General features: G+C 39.7%; 1 protein-coding gene across 2 annotated transcripts; it reads left to right on the top strand.

Moving 5' to 3' along the window:
- Positions 1–3,611: 3,611 nt before the first annotated feature.
- LOC141832777 (uncharacterized) lies at positions 3,612–10,199 on the top strand. 2 transcript variants are annotated; one of them, XM_074720161.1, is made up of 4 exons: positions 3,612–4,266; positions 4,359–4,736; positions 7,893–9,123; positions 9,239–10,199. In XM_074720161.1, the coding sequence occupies exons 2-4, from the start codon at positions 4,659–4,661 to the stop codon at positions 9,712–9,714; spliced, it is 1,785 nt and encodes a 594-aa protein (XP_074576262.1). In that variant the 5' UTR covers positions 3,612–4,266; positions 4,359–4,658; the 3' UTR covers positions 9,715–10,199. The 2 variants fall into 2 exon arrangements, with proteins under 2 accessions (XP_074576262.1, XP_074576261.1); XM_074720160.1 differs by having other exon boundaries at positions 3,612–4,736.
- Positions 10,200–22,018: the final 11,819 nt, after the last annotated feature.

The raw sequence follows: 22,018 nt of genomic DNA, 5'->3' as shown, positions 1-22,018 counted from the left end.
CGGAGGGGAAAAGAGAGGAGCTGATCACCGAAGCGAATCGCCTCAGTGAAGTCCCTTGCGGTAGATGAAGATGGTTCCGACCGTCGTGAACGCCGGCCGCCTTGATGCTGATCGGGAAGAAGGAAGAAACGTCACGATGGAGCTCAGCGAGAAGAATCATCGTGGTGGCCAAGAGAATCGAAGAAAACCTAGAGAAACCGAGCTTCCCTCGCGATTCTGCCTCTCGCGATTTTTGCTGCCTTCGCCGGTTGACTTGATCAGCCGAACCTTGATTAAAGTGAACCGGACTTAAGTTAAGCCTGAGCCTGATTCAACTGATCAAATCCCATTTGAACCAGACTCAAGCATGACTTGAGCTGACCACATACCCTTTTGACTTGAATTAGCCACAATTGACTTGAATTAGACTCCATTTGACTTGATCTTGAGTTGATTGAGCTTGGGTTGAGTCATTTGCTTCCTCCAATTGATCAACCAAGCCCTTTTAAGACTTGGACAACCTAATTATGTCAATTGGACTCCGAATTGACCCGAACTCGAGCCAAAATTATAATTAAACCCTCCAATTATCATCATCTCCATTCTACTTCTTGCAAAAATCAAAGACTACAAAAATTAATATTCAAAAATTACCAAAAATTATGCAAAAGTAGAATGAAGGCAAAATTTTCATCCAAGATAAGATTTAAGCTCAACAACCCAATTATGACATAAAATGCAATCAAGAAAGTCCAAAATAACCCTTAATTAACCCTGTCAACAATGAATTATCACCCCTCCTTTTATAGTACCTTCCGGTCAATTAGAATGTATCTCAGGTTGATCCCACGTAGATCGCGATCCTCTTACTCCGCAACTGACTTTGCCTTCCAGTCGATGATGTGCGTAGGATATATATATATTTCTAATGTTTATATTGTATATTTTTCTGCATTTCATGATTATTTTCTTACACTTGTTACATCCTTTATTTACGCATTAGGCGTGTTTTCTCCATTTCCTAGTTCGGAGGTCTGCTCTTATTTTTATGCTTTTGTAGGATGGAAATGGATCGAAAAAGATGAAATAGAGAATTAACTGAAGACAAGGCAAGACAGGGTCGTGCCAGGTGGCTTATGAACTCGAGCTACCTCAAGAAATGGCTGTCATCCATAATGTGTTCCATGTATCCATGTTAAAGAAGTGTATTCCCAATGCAGACAAAGTGATTGAGCCACAGGCAATTCAAATCCAGGAGGATCTAAGTTATGAAAGTAGACCCGTACAGATCCTGGATCGTGATGTCAAGAGACTAAGGAACAAAGAAGTACCGTTAGTCAAGGTTTTGTGGCGAAATCAACAATCTGAGGAAATCACATGGGAACGTGAAGAAGATATGAAACGTAGATATCCAGAATTATTCTAAGTTCGGGGACGAACTTTTTAGAAGGTATGGAGGATTGTAATACCCGGAATTTTTCCTTCGATAATTTCTGGATATTTATATTATAAATGATAGATTAACTATGATAAAAAGGAATTAGTATAAAATGCTAATTTAGGTTAAGAATGGCCTAAAATGTGCTTGTAATGGGTCCGTCGCCGGCCCCTACCCTCCCCGACGTCAACGACTCCCCCAGCTTCTGCACGATTAGCTGCATCCCGTAGCAGATGCCGAGCACGGAGACGCCGTTCTCCTCGGCGTACTCTCGAGGAAGTGGTCGGGGAACGAGGGCACACCGGAAGCGTGGATGGAGTGGGGCCCGCCAGTGGTCTCACGGCTGGGAGGCGTCCATATCTCCGGAAGCGGCAGCGCTGAAGGACAAAGCCGGTGGTCTCGCGGCTGGAGGCGTCGGAGAGGACGAAGCCGGTGGTCTCGCGGGTGGGAGGCACGCCCGCACTCCGATCTGTGACAACTGCGCCTCCGCTCCCTCTGTCGCCCTCTGTGCGGCCGGTGGTCTCGCGCGCGGTTGGGAGGTGTCGGAGAGGAGGCTATCGGCTACCCAACGGAGGAGCAGGAGGAGGGTATGGGTATTTTAGACAAAAGAATGAATTTTATTTATCCATCCTTCCTCAAAATAAACAGCATGGAGGGAGTCTGGTTAGCCAACCCACATACTTAACTTGATCCTAGTTCCATAATCAAAATTCAGGTTTGATCTGCTAGTGCTTCCTGCACTAACACACATAAGATCACAAGATCAAGTTCTCTATCTTTAACCGAATTTAAGGGTTCACCCAAGGTCACATGATTGAGTTTTCTCTATCTTTTGTTGACTTTACAAGTATGCCTAAGGATCTAGTTCTCTTTATCTCTCCTCAATCTCAAACATTCATCCAAGGTGCGCGATTAAGTTTTCTTTATCCATCCCTGAATTTAGAGGTTCACCTAAAGTTGTAAGTTTGATATCTCTATCTCTCCTCAACTTAACAAATTTGTTCAAGGTCATGGGATCAAGTTTTCTTTATCTCTCACATGGTTCTCTATCTCTCCCGAGTCTAGAGGTTCACCAAAAGTCATGGAATCTAGTTTTCTTTATCTCTCCTTGATCTTAGATGTTAGCCTAAGGTTGTAGGATCGAGTTCTCTATCTGTCCCTGACCTTAGAAGTTTATCCATGATTGTAAGATCGAGTTTTCTCTATCTCTCCCCATTTAAAGGTGTGCCCAAAGTTGTGGGATTGAGATTTCTTTATCTCTCGACCTCAACGATTTATCCAAAGTCATAGGATCAAATCCTCTTTAATCTCTTTCTGATCTCAAAGATTCATCTAAGGTAACAGATTGAATTCTCTTTATCACTCTTTGACCTCAAAGGTTTGCCTAAGGTAGCAAGATCAAATTCTATTATTTCTCTCCGACCATAGAAGTTCATCTAAGATCGATCGCGAGATCAAATTCTCTTTCCTTTCCTGAGAGTTTGCTCAAGGTTTCATTTGACAACCACTACCTCAACGATAGAGAATTTGATCATTCCGTGTTAGGCCGCTATCTTCTTTTTTTTTTGCAGAAGAGAATTTGATCATTAATCTTGTTGTCACTGGAATCTCACATATGTGTCTTGCTGATAACCTCCACCTAAATGATTTCACGCAATACATCCTGCATCCAGAAATCAAATAGGGAAATAAGAGGAATATAAAATTACAATGGAGATTTTGTGTTGCTTTTGTACTAAATAACACGTCAACCAAGTTTGCAACAGACGTGATTTAGAAAAAAGCATAAGGAGGAATTTTGAATCATCACTATTGACTAATAAATAAGAATAAATAAACAAGAGCACCTCAAAATTAAAGCCCTCCTTTTTATCGATAGTGATTTCACTAGGGCAAAGAAACTCATATGATATTTAGGGGATCTTTTTTCCTTTTATTAAGAAAATTATATGATAAAGGATATAAAACTCTATTATTATTATATATATATTTCAATTATTTTTATTTTCATTTTTTGCTCCTCCTGTGTTCTCTTTAGGCGTGGTTTGACTTGGCTTATGATTTGGTGGACCACATCATGATGTGGTTCAAACCACGTTAACATAAGCCACCCTTCCATTTTCCTTATTGTCTATAAATATCCCCCTCTTGCACAGCCTCTCTCTTCTCTCTCTCTCCCCCATCGGTGGTTCGATCAGAGAAAGAAAGGGGCCGCAGTTTTGGCCAATCCCCCCGGTAGAACGATAGCGAACAAACCCCCTCTGCCTCCTCTTTTCTCCTTCAGCGGAGACGATTTCGCCGCCGATCCGCGCGTATACCTATCGATAGTCCAACTGCGGAGGCAATTTGGAGAGAAAGATTGGATCTTTCTTCTTCTCTAGCCGCTAACCCCTTATCGGAACCTTTTCCCCGGCCAAAATCCCGATATCTTTGCTACTCTTTTCAGCAAAAGTGTTTCATCTTTGCCCCATTTGTGTTTCGTCCTTTCCCCTTGCCAAGCCCAAGCCCTTGTGTGAGCCCCTGTCAAATTCCCTCTCTTCGGTCTCTTTTTCGGATTTGGAGCTTTTCCCCTAAGCCTGTCCTTGGGTTCGAGGATTTAGTTCTCGGAAGGTGAACCGGATTCTAGAAGGTTTCCTGACTATTGCGGAGATCGGAATTTGTGCTCTGAGTTCGGATCTTTGTGGCTGCGAGAGCTACGGTGTTCTTTGTTGGGGGTTGCTCCCTTATTAAGAGGAAAAAAAGATGGTCTTCTGATCTCTGACGGTGTTTACTGGACTGCGCATGGTTACGTTTTGAGTCATGGAGGCGGATCCCACTCATGGATTCGGTTGGGTATTGTGCTGATTCGGGTAGATCACTTCATTGCTTTCTGCAGTTTGTTTTGAAAGTTTAGGAGGCAGGCAATGTTCCATTAGCGTCCAATGAACTTGGTTGTTTTCAGGTCTGTGGCTTGCTTGCTCTTCACTACTAGTTCAAGGTTGATTTTGCTTCGAGAGGGAAAAGGAGGATCTTGATTGGTGGTTATTGAGTTACAGACTGTTTGTATCCAACTCGAAAGTTATATGGGTTGCTTGGGCAATTGCTAGTGGTGATTTGCAGTAAGAGCAATGGAGAGGACCTGAATCTGGAAATGAGTGTGGGGACATGTTGCAGAGACAGGAGATTGGCTGGTGGTCTGTTCCCTTACTGGAACAGTTGTGTTGGACACTAGGTTACCTGGCCAACCGAGGCTCACTGTGCAATGTCTCGCTGTTTCCCATTTCCACCACCAGGATATGAAAAGAAGACAAGGAGCGACCAATTAGACTCACTAGCTGAGGTGCCTCTTTTATGATTATATCAATTTGATTGATATTTTTCTCTATGTTGTTTCCTTCTCCAATTGTACCACTTGCCCCTGTACTTTCTAATTGGCAAATTGTTAGGAAGAGTTAAGTAGTTGTTTCATGTGAATTTGTATATCAGTTTATCTTAGTGTTTTGGTCATGGATAACTTGCTGATTTTATACCATGAAACACATTATATGTTCAGCAGCTTGTTTGTTTGTTTTTTTTTTACTGAGATAGGTAGTCCCAAATTTCTCCTACTCTCTGAACTGGTTCTTCCTGTATTAGTTTGCAAAATTTTAGTCGATGTTATGTGTTGTATTGAAGTTAATATGAATCGGATGCCAGACTCTGCTAATGATGTTCTGGTATAAACATTAGAAAAGTGCTTATGTTATGTTTTTACAGTGAAAATTGGACTCAAAGTAGGAAAGTTAATGCATTGGTGAATTTGATGAATTGCCACATATTTCAAGCCATGGACTTTATCTTCTACATCACATATGGCTTCTCATTCGACTTACAGAAACTGATGACTGGTCGTCGTTGTGCATATGGATGCTTATTCAACTTACAGAAACAGATGACTGGTGGTAGTTGCACCTTACTACAAAAGTCTGATTTAAATGTAGATGGATGTTCAAACTTGTAAATATAAGAACTTCTTTACTGGAGCTATTTGATATTCACCTCATGGTTCAGCTACATGTGATGAAATTACGATTGATCTCTGCTTTACATTCTTATTTTCAGTGCCATTTACCTCATCACTTTTGTTTCAGCCAGTGGGTTTGCAGCTTTATGATTCATTTAATCTTGTTGCTTTAGTCGTCTATACTATATTCCAGTGAAAATCTAGTAACTAAGGCTCTGGAGCATCTCTGTTAGATGTTTGCAAATAAGAGTTGGGGCAGTCTCTCATTGGCTTTTATTGAAAACCTAACCTTGGTCAGTGTATAAGTCATACCTCTCAGTTATGTACCATCATTGCAAAACTTCTCTTAGGAATGCAAGACCTTTCTTTAGTAGTTGCATAGATTATGACTCTTACGAATTTATGGTAAAAAAAACACCAGAAGATTTGTCAGGGTTTCCCAGCATTTGAGACGTATTACTTCTTTGAATGTAACTTATTTTGATTTTTATTCAATCTGATAATATCAATCTGTGAAGTTGATTATCCACTGAGTTTTCATGGAGTTGAAAGTAAGTTTATGAGGCTCAAAGGTTAGCAATTTTATGCTTGAGATAGTGGCATGCATGGGTTTGCATAGGTGTAGTTGAAAAGCTAGCGGTGTGAAAGCTATTGTGTGTAAGCTGATACATAGCTAGCAATTGGTTCTTGTTGTTTGCCTCTTTACCTGGAGTAGTAGCCCCCATGGTGAAGTTGTGGAGAGTCACCTATGATCACATGCTACATGGCCGACGTGGCAGAGAACCCTTTGCAGATGGGCAGAATCCTTTGCAGATGATTTTAGTTGCCCTTCCCACTTCTGGGTTTGTTTGAGCCCTGATCCAGCACTTGGTTTCTGTAGGCCTTTGCACAAAGCCTTTCTATTATGTAACACTAACCAGCTAGTATGGATTACTATAGCTGTTACACTTCAAATATATAGGTGTCCTTTACTGCAATGGAAACTTTTGCTTCTTAAAAGAAAATCAATCAATACTGTCACACTTGTTTGAGATCATTGAAACTTACTTCTTAGTTAGGCATACTCTGTTTCAGCCATTAGAGATGAACAAAATGAGTTTTTTAACAGGGTGATTTTAACATAATAAACCAAGGGTTTTGTTATGCCTGTTTCTTCTTCCTGGTATCTCATGGGTTTTCAAATTCAGAAGTAAAAGAATGATGCTATTTCTCTACCATTGGCTTTGATTTTATGATGTTAGCATGCTTGCATGTTGACCGTTAAGAAACCTTGTCGGTGTGAGTTATCTTGATGTATATATTTACTATTAGATACTAATTCTGGAACTTGGTTCTCTTTGAGAAAAAAGTCTATTGAAAAAAAAGCTTCAGATTGGAATTATTTTTTATTAGTGTTGGGTTGATAAGAAAACAACAGAAAAAAAATTAATGTTCTAGAGATAAGAATGTTAGAACTGTCAAGGAGGCACCATTGTTTTATCTAATGATTGTCAGACTATTTCCATCTATTAGGGATGTTTTCATACTTAATATTTTTGCAAAGTTTTTGTGTCTCTGGACTTATTATGCCGGATACTAGGTCTCATTTAATTATGAGGCATTCTTCAAAAAGAAGTTAATTGAATTACATTACTGTCACTTGTTTGCCAATAAAATAGATTCTTAGCGTTGGATATTTTGGATCTCTCTCAGTATTTTACTGCACTGACTCTGTGTTACTTTGTGTATTTAAAAGTTGTTGTGTATTAGTTATAGGAGATAATATTGGCTTGTTGATTCAAACAAATAAAATGAATCAGTGGGATACAGCTTCCCTACTTGTTTTGAGTACAAAGCATGATCTTCATTGTTTAAATATATTGTTTTATATGGCCCCCTGCAACCCTTTATAATATAATTTTTCCCACCCCAAAATTACAATAATTCATGGAAAATTAAATGTATTACAGCATGATTAAGTTAGAGGATAATATAGCCTTTCTAGGTTCTACCATGATTGTCCATGGTTCTGCTGTTGGTGAGGTACAAGTAGTTGCGTTTCTATTGCTTACCTTGTTTATTCAGTGACTGAATAGTTTTCATTGACTTATTTGATTGAGAATGTTTTACTTAGCTTTATAGGTTAAGCTTTGGAAGAAGCATAACTTTTGTTGCATCTGCTGTTAAAACATTTATTATGGTGATTTAACTGGCACTATAGCGGTTGATTCAGATAAATATTATATAGACACAAATTCATTGGGGTGACCTGCTTGTAGGATGCATCAAATTTATTGATAGTAATGGAAGTAGATGTGTATTTGTTGGGTACGGCATGACTTTCTAATCCATTAATCAATTTAAACGAGCTTGCTATTTCTTAACTATTGAGTGGTGAATTTATTTTTAAAGTTGAAACAAAGTAATATGGTTTACATGGTGGCAATTTCTGTTTTGTTGAGGATCTCGGTTTTTGGAGTTGATATGACTTGATTGTCAATCATTAACTTTCAGGAGAAACGCAAAGAGAAGAAGCGTAAAAAGGAGAAGAAGGAAAAGAGAGAAGGTAAAGAGAAAAAAGAGAAACATCGAAGTAAAGAAAAGCACAAGGAGAAGAAAGATCAAAAAGAAAAGCACAAAGACAAGAAAAAAAAGGATAAAGACAGGGATAAAAGCAGGTCACAGAATGATAGGCCTGACAAAGAGAGTGAGACTTCCCATGCAGAAGTGCTTGGAGACTGCTGCCATAAACGTGAGGAGATCAATCATTCTAAGTTTAAGGAGGAGTTGGACAGGAGGAACAAAGATGAACAAAAGGTGGCAACAAGCACAAAGGTTGAGAACTTCTACAGCCCAATCCAAAAGAGTGTTGGCAGCTTGGGTGTTGCAACTGCAATGGTTAAAGAAAGTGTTGCAAGTCATAGTACATTTTCATCCTCCATGGTTGCTCCGCAAAGGCAAGTTGGTTGCATGGAAAAGCCAACTGACAAATTTAATAATTCAACTCACAGAAAAAATGAGTTCTTTGCAAATACCGTACGAAAGGAAAAAATTACAAGTGATAAGTTGGTACAGAAGCTCCCTAGTACTGGACAAAGAGGAAATGGTGGCATGCCACTACCAACGGAAAATTCAGCAGGCTCTCTTTATAGAAGATTTGAAGGCCTATCCTCTACAACTTCTGTTGAGATTGATAATCACAAGAGTGATAAAGTTCTCTTTAATTCCAGTAGTTCGGTGCCAAGAACAAGTAATGGAATGGGACAATCAACGCAAAGCCTTTCTACTCCAAAAAATGTCAACTCAATTAGCATTCCACTTAAGAAGGAAGGAAGAGCAGATACTAGCAAAAGTATTGCTAACAGGGGCCATATGGTTGCAAAAAGAATTGATGGAATCAGTCAACCAGTGGAGAAGAATGCAGATACCAAGAGCAAGGAAGAGAAAGCAAATAACAAAGAGAGAGGAGCTGATGTTAATAGAGAAGAGAAATATAAGGACAGGGATCTTGATAAGAAGGTCAAGGATAAACACAAGCATAAGGACAATGCAAAAGAAAAGGCAAAAGTAAAAGAGAAATCTGAACAACAGCTTCAGGAGCAAAATGAACCTAGTGAAGAGAGGAAGAAGAGTCAGCTGGATATTCTCAAACTAAAGCCTTTAGGCCCTCAAACAGATAATTCAAAGAATCATCTTATTGGCAATATTAAGAAGAAGGAAGCTGATAAAAATGGCTTTCTTGATGGTAAGTCATCTGTTGTAATTACAGATTTCTGTAATTCTGCAAGAAGTTTTACTTATATGGTGTTATGAACCTATTTTATTTGGTTTATATCACTACATTTCTCATGGCATTGCAGACACTAATTTGCGGCCTAACAAGGTCCAAAGAACAAATTTTTCCTCTCATCTTCATGAAGAGAATGGGAGGACACTTGGGTCATCCTGGATTGCTGTTCCTTCATTAAAACCTGAAGCCACAGGTGATAAACTACCTACCAAAGCAGTAGGTCAAAAGCAACAAATGATAAATGGCATCTCTGAAGCTCAGCTGTCCTCAGCTGGCTTGATGCACCCTGTTGCTGTAGAAATGGACATAACCAGTAAAGTTCGTGCAAGTCCTCACCCCGATTCTGTGTATCTCAAACAACTGTACACAATTCCCCAAGTGGATGAGTATCCTGAGCACGACAACCAGGAGTGGCTTTTCAGTAGCCATCATGCACAAAAACCAAAGGCAAAGCTTGAAGCTAGTGAAGTTCCCCATGTTTGGTCGGAAGCTATGAGGATTGAATCAGCAGATCTTGTGGCTTTCCCTTATGTTGTTCCTTTTTGATACATGATATCCTCATCTTACTTGAAGTTGCTCAGAAACGACTGAAAGATAAAGCAGCATGAAGAAATTGTTGATTTGGCAATTTTGCTGCCTTCAGTTCCTGCAACCTGTTGTTTCTGGTTTGAGCTTAAACTTGTTGAAGATTCAACAAATGGCACACTCAAAAGTGGAGTGACTTGCAATACTAGTATAACTTGCATTTGTTTGGTTCCAATTGGATTACCAAACGCATTTCATCCGGAATCAAATTAAACTTCAGTATTTCCAACGCAGAAAAACAGGAGGTAGGAATAAGTGTTGTTTCAAGTTATGTTGGAGTATCAGATCATGTGAGAGGAGTGGTTTTGCTGCAACGTGCACAATTTTGATTTGTATCAATGTACATTTTTTCAGAAAAAAGAAGTAATGTACAATAGAGGGGAGGTGGAAATGAAAGACAATATTTTTCATTTTTATTAGAGTTTTTGTCTGACCTCGTCGCTCAAGAGAGACCTGATTTGTTTTGCATCTCGATTGGAACTTAGCACTGATCAGAAAACAGTCACCTTTTATGCGCAAATGCTGAGTTTATTATGTAGTTTACATTAATCGAGATTATCATTAGTATCGCATTGGAATATTTCTAAGTGTTGGAATGTGTGTGCTAATATTAATTAATACTATTCTTAATTATAAGAAAAATCGGAGTAGATTGGATTTTAAAGGCAAAGTATTTCCTTAATGAGCTAGGAGTGATAGCTGACATGTAAAATGGCCAGATTAATTTTTCAGAATCAAGTTTTTGATAATTGCAGCCTTTAAGTTTTAATCAATTGAGCTAAGTTTTAACTGAACTAATTTGATTACTTTCTTATTACATTAATTGATTAATTGTCTAGATTTTGTAATTGTGTTGGTTCATGGATACTATACTTCAATAAGCAGTTATTTATTATTTTGTCATCAAGCAATACTTAAGTCAAATGTACAATTAACATTGATAATTTTGCACTTTAGTTCAATTTCAAATATACAAAATTTTGTACAAATTTGTTTTGTAATCAATTTTTTTGTTAACCTTAACAATAAAAAAGCTGTCAAAAGGTCACTTACAATCCGGCGTGCACACTCTACGTTGTGCTCGGCACAACTTGTCAAAATTCGTATCTAAATTTCTATTAAAGATATATTTAGTATGTTTAATGATGCTATCATTTGTAACCTTCTAACTTTACGTGTCATTGTTCGTATTTTTCATGCTTAACTATGTTTTGGTTAAATATATTAGTCGAGCGTTAGAAATTTATGCATCATTATTCTTTTTTTTTTATTTTCACGTTTAACAATGGTTTGATCAAATATTAGTTGAGCATAAAATATAGTATATAATATTTTATTCGAGTATCATAGATCTTAAATAATAATATAATCACTGATATCCGATATAACATTTCAACTTTAGCTCAGCAAGTCTAGCCCACGTGGTTGGACTCAAGTCAACAATCCAACATGTGGCATCAATCCATGTCAATCTCTCGAGTGCTCGACAACTTGACCACTTCTTTCAACTTCTAGAGTGTTTGGGTTTGACAACTTGAGCACCTCCTTTAGCTTTCGCTCAAATACGACCTTCAGCTTCTAAAGTGTTTGGCAGCTTGAGTACTCTTGACTTGACATCCCAAACTCATATAGCTTTGATCAAAGCCGCGACTAAGCTTCTTGTGCAACTTGCCCTCCAAGCCCCTTAGGTCCGACTCCATCCATAGTTGTGGCTCTGACAGAGAGGGGGCTATAATAAGCTCTGGTTGCAATAAAGTACAATGGAACAAACAATACCACAATTAGGTAGACATCGGATAATAAAGAGCCTATGTAGGGTACAACCTGCACAAGCAAACTATAATTAGGTAAGCATCTAGTAGGGAGAAGGGGTCTAGGCAAGCCTCGACCATACCTTGACAAGGCTCCCTATAATCCAGTGCAGCCACCCTCTATAGAAACTTACACCTATATGGTCCAAAAAACTAATCACATAAAAGAGATAAAAGCGACAATGATAACAGGACATATCACTTACGGCCTAGGAGACCCATACACAATAATAAACCCCACATAATCATGCATATTTGCTCACACAAACATCATTTCATCGAATAGGAAAAATATCATAAACAAGTTCATACGACGTTCATCCTCATGGATCTACTCCATTACAAGTCATCCACAAGAAAGGGGAAGACTTATCTTTGAAGCGTGGGCATCTCTTGAAGATCTTCTCGCTCCGGTGTTGGATGGATCGGTGGAGATAAAGTGTAGGACCTCCCCAAGAGTGGGGAGGCACCTTCCCCTCAGCCAAGACCTAGGGTTTTAGAGAATATAACCCCAAGATGTCACCTTTTATACTTTTGGTTACCCCACCTCGAGGGGTTTTTCACCTAGTAAACCCGGTTTTCTTCAAGGACCCTGAAGAAGTAACCACTGAACACATGGATTAGCAAGGCGTCGGGGATTCCCGGCCATGCTGCTCAACACGCCCCGGCCGTGCTGCTCAACACGCCCTGGCCGTGCTAAACGCTGCACAGCTTCACTCCTGAAATCAACACGGCCGTATGGCACGGCCTGCCCGTGCTAAAGTGAAGTAGAAATGTTATACGGCACGGTAACTCTGGGCAATACGCAATTCTCAGTCGACACGACCGTGTTCTTCTTTGTTAATTTCTTCATGTTTCTCTCCACCATCAATAATGCATCGTTTTGGCTCTAAATCACATCCTGTCAAGCAAAATATACAAAGTTTATATAGAGAATAAGTGGCATATGCAATGGAGCGTTAAAACAAGGCTAAAAACACTATATGATCTACGCTCATCAACAGTCAAGCTACCAGTCTAAAATATCACATTTCGGTTACCCGTCGATTGGTTGTGGATTAGGCGTCGATCAGCGTTAACCGGTTAATATTTGACAAATTCCAAACATCTAATGGCTTAACAATGTTAGTTATATGCCTTCGACGGCTAGGATTGTCCGGGACTAGGGGCACTTGGTCCCTATCCTGATCCTTGTTGATAAGTTGCTAAGCTTGACGACAAGGTCAGGGTGATAGCTCATTGATATCTATTCAACTACCTGAGGTCGGTAATCGCTGATTTGTGTGAGTGACTGGGATGTGTAGGTATGCCGTGAGCTTATAGAGGTTGATGAGCTGAATTAGGTATGTGCCCGAGTTCTCCTATGCGTGTCTGATCTGATTAAAGTGTATGAATGAGATTATTGTATGCTATTGAGGCCAAGTAGCCCTGGATGCGCATCCGAGCTTATTGGTGTGACCCTATGGCTTAACTATGAGGTTGGGACCACGCCATGAGGTAAGCTCCTGAGGCCGGGGCCTAGTCATGAGGTCAGCATCTGATGCCTGGACCATGTCATGAGGTCGATATGGGATACCAAAATCCGGTCATGAGGTCGGTATGTGATACCGGGACCAGATCATGAGGTCTGCATACGATGTCTGTACCTTGCTAAGCTTTGTTGTAAAAGGGCGGGGTTTATATACCATCGTTTTAAGTACTATGGCGCGTGCTGACCTCCTAATGAGGTCGGCGGATGGTGTCCGCATTTTGATTGAGTACTGTGAAAGATCATGGCTTGTGGATCGAAACTAAGATGAGCTCAGTTTAGGTATCAAGGCACGCGCTGACCTCCTAGTGAGGTCGGTGTATGTAAATACAAAATATAACAGTGTATAAGACATGATTGGAAGTTAAAATTTTTAGAATAATAAATAATTATGTGCGTACATGGTAGATGATGTTGAGCGATGTTGGCATCAATCGAGTGGCCCTTGTTGAAGTTCCGTCTCTATGTAGCGAACTTCAGAAATGCCTTAAAAATTCTATAAAATTCAGAAAAATTTAAAATTTTACAAGCAAGTTTGTTTTCACATATATTATTAAGGAAAAAATATAAATTTATGAAAAATGATTGTATTTTATGAGTTTGATACAAACTTTAAAGTTTGGCACAAACTTGTACATTTTGTATCAATCTCAAGTTCTGTTGTCAACCCATTCAAATTGCCATTGTTTATCAACATTAGATATTCATTAAAATGGTTAGAAATTATTTAAAATGTCCAACTATGATCGATGGTCAAGATGTTCATTAATTAAATATTTACTTTTCTCATAGTTGTCTTGAGGTGTCTTGAGGAGATTTATGGGGATTTAGTGAGGGATTTTGGGATTTTAATTGAATTTACAGATCGGTTCCAGCTTCTTGATTTCGGTCGGCGGCAGATTGTGTCAAGCACGGCTAGGGTTTCTAAAACCAAGGACTATAGGGCATTCAACCAGATTAGAGGTAAGTTTCTCCTTGTTTATCCGATTATACCTTGAATTGGTTAGAGATCGAAAATTATGGGTAACTGTTCGATTAAGGTGCTCGGTTTCTTGGATTGATCAGGGTCATTTTTGTGGAATCAAAGTTGCAAGGATTCTAGGGCATATGCAGATCAAGCACCATTGGATCAGAGGTGAGTCCTCCTTCTTGAATCCAGTTGATTTCAATGGGTGGTTGGATCGGTTCTTGATTCAACTAAACATTAAAATCCAAATCGCTTGGGGCACAATTGCCCCAACAGATACTATACGAGGATATAGTTTCTGGGAGTTCTTGTTAGACAATTCGTCATATCACGTAGGTAATTTCTATATTTGGTCAATATAGAATTATTCATTTACTAGTGCATGTCTCCTTTCTATTGTTATTAGTTAGATACCCTATTCCTGAATTATTCTTTTACTAGTGCATGTCTCCTTTCTATTGTTATTAGTTAGATATCCTGTTCCTATTCCTGTTTGTTGATTAGACACTTATGTTACTCATGTTTATACCATGCTTGCCCTTAATTCTGTTGATCTTGATTATCAATTCTGTTGCATGAATCCTTTAATCTATGGGATTATTGTTCCTATCTTTGCTTATGTTATATGTGATCATTAGAGGTTATTATCTTTTGCCTATGTTACCTGTGATCATTAAGGCTTTATTACCTACGCATGTTGATTAGCATGGTAGATATTGATTACTATGGTTTGATCATCACATCATGGTGCATGATGACGATTGTAAGCCATAATGTTGTGGGTCCATCGTTATGGATAGTTGGCCTGTAGTGGCATGTTTATATTAGGTGGTTACGATTCTCCTATTTCCATCATGGTGATGGTGGCTGTATAGCCTGTACGCAGCCGAGTCGATGTGCTGACCTTGACACCGGTGAGGAGTGGTACTCGGAGAGTATGGGAGTGATACTCAGAGATGAGTATTAGAGGACAGACATTGACCATAGGATGTATGTAGCTATAGATGGCTACCTACTGTTGGGTCACCAGGCTACTTTATTGTAGGGCTGGATGTATGACCATTTGGATGTCGGACACCCTCAGTCTCATATAGACACATGAGTACTGGAGCGAGTGTAGGCAGCTGCATCTTGCATATGCTTACATTGTATGCTTGATATATATGTATTGGACCTTATGTATACTGCATTTTGATGTGAATGTATACTTGGTTGATGCTTGATTGATACATCGGTATGACATGATCATTCATATGAATTGATGTATTTTATGAGATCCATTTTAGTTTATGTACTACCTGTAGAGTTATTATTGATCATATGTTGATTCCTGTTATTCGTTATATTACTTGTGCTCTTGATTATAGACTTTGATCATGCACTGTCTTTTCGGATTATCCACTGAGTATCCTATACTCACCCTTCAGACCCTGAGATTTTTCTGTCTTCCCAGATATCAGGTAAGAGAACCCACAGATGCAGGAGATCCTGCCAGTCATGTCATCTCACAGTAGAAGATACTTCATATGTTTTTGTGTGTGGATGTTTTAATTGTAGAGTTGTGGCACCTTGGGTATAGTCTGTTTTACCTTTTGTACTTTTGAGTTTATGATTCGTATCAGTGTTTTAGAGACTCTAGTATGTTTCTTTCTGTGGTGTTTATCCGTGATTTTATTGTCGTATCCATTTATATGGATTTTGATGGGATTATATTTTTGCATGTGTAATTTCTGATTTTATGAACTTTTCGAGTTTATTCGTTGGTAGTTCTATAGATTTAGATTTACATTGTTATGCATATGTTAGGATGTGTTAGTGGTCGTGTGGGTCACATTTTTATTGTTTAGTTGTACATAAATCCATATTATGTAGTATGGATAAGCCGTGTGGGCCTTTATGTATACATGTATTCAGGGAAGTTAATTGTCACAGGGGAGATGCTGTCGAAATTTTTTGGACTGCCGTCTCTCGGGATGTGACAAGAAATTTACGTGTTTAATATAATTCTAGATCCGACCCATTAACCTAAATAGGCTTGGCTAATTTGGGCTTCAACCCACTTGAATCTGACCCAATTAAAACACAGCCTTTATTGGTTAATTTTAATCCTAAAATTTCTAGTATCTTACATTCTCCCCCACTAATAAAAATTTGATCCCCAAATTTACTATCTACCTACTATAGTACCAAAATACTATACTTCGAATGATCGATTCCGCGTTCCGCTGTGCCTCCGCTGTTGGTGCAGGAAGCACCAGATGATCGAACCTTGATTTTGATAATGGCACCAGGTTCAAGTTAAGTGTGTTATTGGACTGATGTGTTGATCTACTGTGTAGGGAGCACAGAAAAGTTCTAGTTGAGGCTAGGCAAAAGGCAAAGTCCTAGTTAAGGCTAGCCAAAAGACAAAGTCTTAATTGTAGGCTAGGCAAAGACAAGTCCTGATTTGGAGGATCAGGCGGAATACTTAACAGGTCGAGTGTACTAGGTGCAAGCCCATGCAGTGTCGGAGGGCCGAGAAGCATGGCCAAAGTCCAATCGAGTACGGTCAAGAGGGTCAGAGGATTAGTGAAGTCTGGGCGGTTTGGCGGACAGAGTCACAACAGCAAATCCCTGGGGGCCAAGGACAAAGCCGAGCATAAAAGTCTAACAAGTCTGGAGGACTTAGTTGACAGTCAGGTAAATTCTCCTAAGAGGAGTGGGTCAGGATGCATTCCCGAAGAGGAACTGTAGGCGTTAGGTATAACCCAATGTTTCACTGGAAACCTGAAGTTAAAATAAAAAATTAGTTCAGAGAACTGACTTTTCAATCTGCACTTTTGTATATTTGGAACTAACTTGTCTTGCAGATTGGGAAGTTGAAATCTTTGACTTCGGACGACTTAAGTCGAGGTTTGAGTCGACTGGAACGTGGATTCCAATCGACCTGGGCTCGGTCAACCTCCACGTTAGCTTTCAGTCAACCTAAGTAGGGACTCCAGTCGATCGGAAGGCGAAGTCAACCACGGAGAATGAGGATCGCGGTCTACGTGGGGTTGACCTGAGATGGACTCCAGTCGACCTGAGTGGGTTATAAAAGCAACTTCAACCAGAGGCTTCGTACATCAACTGCCACACTTCCACGAGAAAATCTTGTCGAGCCGATGGCATCCTGAGTGAACAGAAGCATCCATCCCAGCTGTTGTAATGCCGGATTCGCGCCCGATCGAAGATTCAAGAAGCTCCAGCACTTGGGTAACGAGTTACTTTGTTTTAATTATTAAATGCGATAAAGGTTTGTTTTATTGTAATTATTTGTACTCGTTATAGTGGATTGCCCGTTTGAAAATGATCACAAATCATGGGCTTTGGAGTAGCAGCCTTCGGCTGTGAACCAAGTAAAAAAATCGTGTCTTTTGTTTTACTTTACTAAGTCTTCCACTATAACTATCTCTGATTTACATAATCAAACATTCAAATCTTCGAAAATCAGGAAAAACGCTTAAGCGCTATTCAACCCCTCTAGCGCTTAACTTGATCCTATAATTGGTATCAGAGCGGAGTCCTCAAATCCAGTGCAACCACTGATCAAGGAGGTTTTCAATTAAAGTTCATATTTTTCAAAGTTTTTTCAAATTTTTTTTGTTTATTTCTTTTATCCCGCACTGCTAATCCAAGACCAAGTCTTGGAATAGTTTGCTCCTCACTAGGAAGGTTTTAGCACTACAAGGCCACCTTTGTTCTCAGGGGAAGACTTCACCAACTGGAAAGGTAGAATAGAGTGTCACCTGACGACACAAGTGGAGATGTGGATAATCATCTAGACGGGATTCACAATCCCATCTGAAAATGATAGTTTACCACTTACTTGTGAAAGGTGGGACGCGGCCACAAGGAAGAAGATCGAGGCAGACGTAAAAACGACTCAAACTCTCCAATGCGGGTTGACCAAGGAAGAACTGAACCAGGTCGATCCATTCGTAAGTGCCAAGGATCTTTGGAACAAGCTAATCAAACTCCACGAAGGCACGTCGGACACCAAGGTAAGCAAACGTGATTAGCTTCTTAATAAACTGCAAAATATCAGGATGATGGACGGGGAGACGGCAAGTGGATTACATGCCTGGATCCAGGACCTGCTCAACGCCTTACACGCGATCGTCCAGAAAATTGAGAATCACGACGTTATAAGGTACGCACTGAAAGCGTTCCCTTGGAACACTTTGTGGGCATCTATGGTATGTTGGGTTGCAAGGGTGCATGTTAGTGAGAGCCCTAGAGCCAATCATTTGATGATTGTTGTATTGACTCAAATGTATCATATTTCTATATTTTATAAAGGTATTTTGTGGTTATTATACTTACTTATATTAGTGTCATATAACTAAGTGTAATAATGTCCTTGAGTAGATCGTTTGTATCTATATCAATCGATTGGTTGAATCGATAGTGAGATGATATAGAGAACACTACTCTAAATGATTCCTAGTCAAGTATTAACATTCAAGGACAATGTTAATACGACGAGACTAGCATGTAGGTCAACATGATGACTTGATCTCACAAGTCATGGATATGAGATATCAAGTTGACACATGGGTATGCATTGGAGAATGTATACTGAATGACCCGCCATGAGAAAGTATCATGGATCATTATATGAGTGTCATATACTTTCTCATGTGGCTATTAGTATGACTATTAGTCCTTGGACCTGAAGTCACCATGGTTCCCTACATAAGGAGTTATTTAATTTGGCTTCGTCAAACGTCACCCATAACTAGGTGGACTATAAAGGCGATTACTGGGTAAGTAACAAATTATGCGGAGGGATGTGAGTGATGTAGATGGGATCTATCCCTCCTATATAACGGGAGTGATATCATAGTTCTTGGTAGAGTTAGATCACTAAAGTGCATGGCCATGCCCAAATGAGTCAACATGTGATGTTGAGCTCGTTTGATTGTAGTGAGTCTACTTGGAGTTCAAGACATAGATTGATTAGAGGATGACACGGTCTATGCCTCGGTTTGATCAATCATGATATCAAGGATAGAAGGACATTGTCATATATTGTGAAGAGTCACAATTAGTAGTCACAATGGTGATGTTGGATCTCAACATTCTTGTAACTTGGGTAGTAGTGATGTGTTGCTAGATACCGCTCACTACTTATGTTTCTAAATTAGTTTAGAAGCATTGTCAACGTTACAAGAACCTATAGGGTCACACACAAAGGACAATTAGGTGAAGATTAGGTTTATATGATGAACTAACAGGATTAGATTAATGTGATGAATCAAATTAGGTTAAGTGTAATCCAAACTAGACTAGTTGAGTTGATTTGATCAACCTTGGGAGATTAGAAGTCAAGTTTTGACTTGACTTGATTAGGAGAATTTTGGGAGTCAAGTTTAACTTGACTTTGTGTCATGTCATCATAAATGTTGACTTGACTTTATGTCATGTCATAGTCAAGTTTGACTTGACTTATGCGACCTCATGGTCAATGTTTGACTTGACCAATTGACTTTTTGTTGAGGTGGCATAAATGATAGCCAATTATGATGCTCCACATCATGGGGAAGATGAAGAGACATATGCCACCTCATGGTCAATGTTTGACTTGACCAAGATTATGTGGCATATGTGATGGCCAATGATGATGCCACATTATGAGAGGTTACAAATAAGATTTGTAACTCATAAGGTTTTAATGGGATTAAAGTGGCTTTAATGGGATTGAAGTGGCCGGCCAAAAAGGTGTGGAGGTGCCTTGGTTTTTGATTCCAACGTTGAGTGCATCTCTCTCACTCTCTCCTTTTTAGTTTTACTTCTTTTCTTCTTCCTCTCTTGGTGGCTTTTTCTCCCCTTTCTCCTCTCCCTCTCCTAGTGTGGCCGAAACCTCCAAGAGTGCTAGCACACTCAAGTTTTGGCTCTCCATCTCTTGTTCGTGTGGATACCATTAGAGAGGAGTACACTTGACTCCTTTGAGATCCGGCGAACCAAAGGAGCGAGCGGGATACGCGAAGGGCACGCACCAAGGGTAAAGATTCTAAACACGTAGATCTAGAGTAGATCTAAGTAGAAAACAAATTTTATATTTCGCACGGATCCGGTGGCAAGTGAATCGGGGTTTTCCGCAATGCAAAAAATGGTTTTTGCGGCCCGATTTGCTAACAGTGCAAACATAGTCCCACATCTAAAGTACATGAAAAAGATCATGGGGTTAAAAAGATGGAAAGTATCTTCATTGGTATGAGGCCTTTTGGGGAGAGGTCAAGAACAAAGTCATGAGGGTTTAGGCCCAAAGTGGACAATATCATACCATTGTGGAGATATTTTGATTCCATCGGTACTAACAAGTGGTATCAGAGCGAGATCGATCTTCACCGGACTAACCGCCGGATGAGCCATGATCCAGATCTAACCAAAGGAAGTGGGTGCTCCCATGTCTGAATCAAGAGGACCAGACACTAGGTGAGAAGTCCTAGTAGATCGGGTGGACCGAGGGGCAAAAAGTCTTAGTTGTGACTAGGTGGGAAGTCCTACTAGGTCGGGTGGACCGAGGGGCAAAAAGTCCTAGTTATGACTAGGTGGGAAGTCCTACTAGGTCGGGTGGACCGAGGGGCAAAAAGTCCTAGTGGGTCAAGGATTCAGATATCAAAAACGACGTTGAGGGGGCCTGTGGTCCTTTGTTTGAGGGGGGATTGTTGGGTTGTAAGGGTGCAAACATAGTCCCACATCTAAAGTACATGGAAAAGATCATGGAGTTAAAAGGATGGAAAGTATCTTCATTAGTATGAGGTCTTTTGGGGAGAGCCCAAGAACAAAGTCATGAGGGTTTAGGCCCAAAGTGGACAATATCATATCATTGTGGAGATATTTTGATTCTATCAGTACTAACATGATAGATGCTTACAAGGTTACCAGGGACCTTTCTTAAGTTAAATTAGATGAGCTATTTTTTGAATTCGAGCTTAATGAACAATCTAATGTCGAAGTGGAATAGAAGGGTATTGCTCTTCTTGCAGGTACAGAGTTAGACAAGAAATCAAGGAAGGTTGTCGAAGACTCAGACTCGTCCAACTCCGAAATGAACGACGAGTTAACTTCCGAGCTCGTGAACCTGGTTCGAAAAATTATCCAAAAGAAACAAGGAGTCAAGAAGTCGAAAATAAAGAAGGTCGTAAACAAATCAACTAATCTGACGACAACCAACAAAATTGAGCTAAGGTGCTACGGATGCAATCACAAAGGACACTTCAAGGCCGATTGTCCGAACCAAAGGAAGGACCAGAGAACGAAGAAAAAGGCACTCAAGGTGATGTGGGACGAATTGTCCTCTGAAGAATCGGGCGAAGAACCGACGACGACGAGTTTCCTCGCACTTCCAGCACGAAACAAAACAACAGAAAGCAACAGCGACTTGGACATCGACAAAAGCCACGGATCCGCATCCATTTTTGAAGGTTCCACTCTCACTGTAAGTACTGAACGACTTTGTTCGATTATAATTACTCTATCGAAAAAATTAGAAAAGTCTAATGCTATGGTTGAATCTCTCCAAGAGGAGTTAGTACTCCTCAAAGAGAAAGTCAACACTGAGCCGTCAACCTAGGCTACTTTAATTGAGAATTCGACTCATGTTCAACTTGAGGAAGAAAATTCCCAATTAAAGATCCAAGTTGACGAACTCAGACGGTCGCTTGCTAAATTCACTTCTGGGTCTATGTATCTAGACATGATACTTGGATCTCAGAAAGTTGAATACAATCGATCAGACATTAGAATGGTCAATTCAGTTGGACCGAACCAATTCTGGGTCTCCAAGGATCAAATATATTTGATCCGACCCAATAAGGGTCATGATCCAGGGAGATCCAAACTTAATTGATTGACTGCATGTTTACTTTAATTTTTTTTTATTTTTCTGCATTAGAAAAACTTAGGCTAGATAAGGATCAACTATTTGATTAA

Source organism: Curcuma longa, chromosome 8, assembly GCF_044706935.1.
Source record: "Curcuma longa cultivar G26 ecotype Majalengka, Jawa Barat chromosome 8, ITB_CL_G26_1.1, whole genome shotgun sequence".
NCBI classification, from domain to species: Eukaryota; Viridiplantae; Streptophyta; class Magnoliopsida; order Zingiberales; family Zingiberaceae; genus Curcuma; species Curcuma longa.
Note: the sequence above shows the minus strand (reverse complement) of the source record. Positions and strands in the feature narration are given on the sequence as shown.

Coding starts and splice junctions, on each gene's coding strand:
- LOC141832777 (XM_074720161.1), top strand. CDS start 4,659: ATGTCTCGCTGTTTCCCATTTCCACCACCAGGATATGAAAAGAAGACA. Junction 4,737..7,892: donor AATTAGACTCACTAGCTGAG/GTGCCTCTTTTA, acceptor ATTAACTTTCAG/GAGAAACGCAAAGAGAAGAA. Junction 9,124..9,238: donor TAAAAATGGCTTTCTTGATG/GTAAGTCATCTG, acceptor ATGGCATTGCAG/ACACTAATTTGCGGCCTAAC.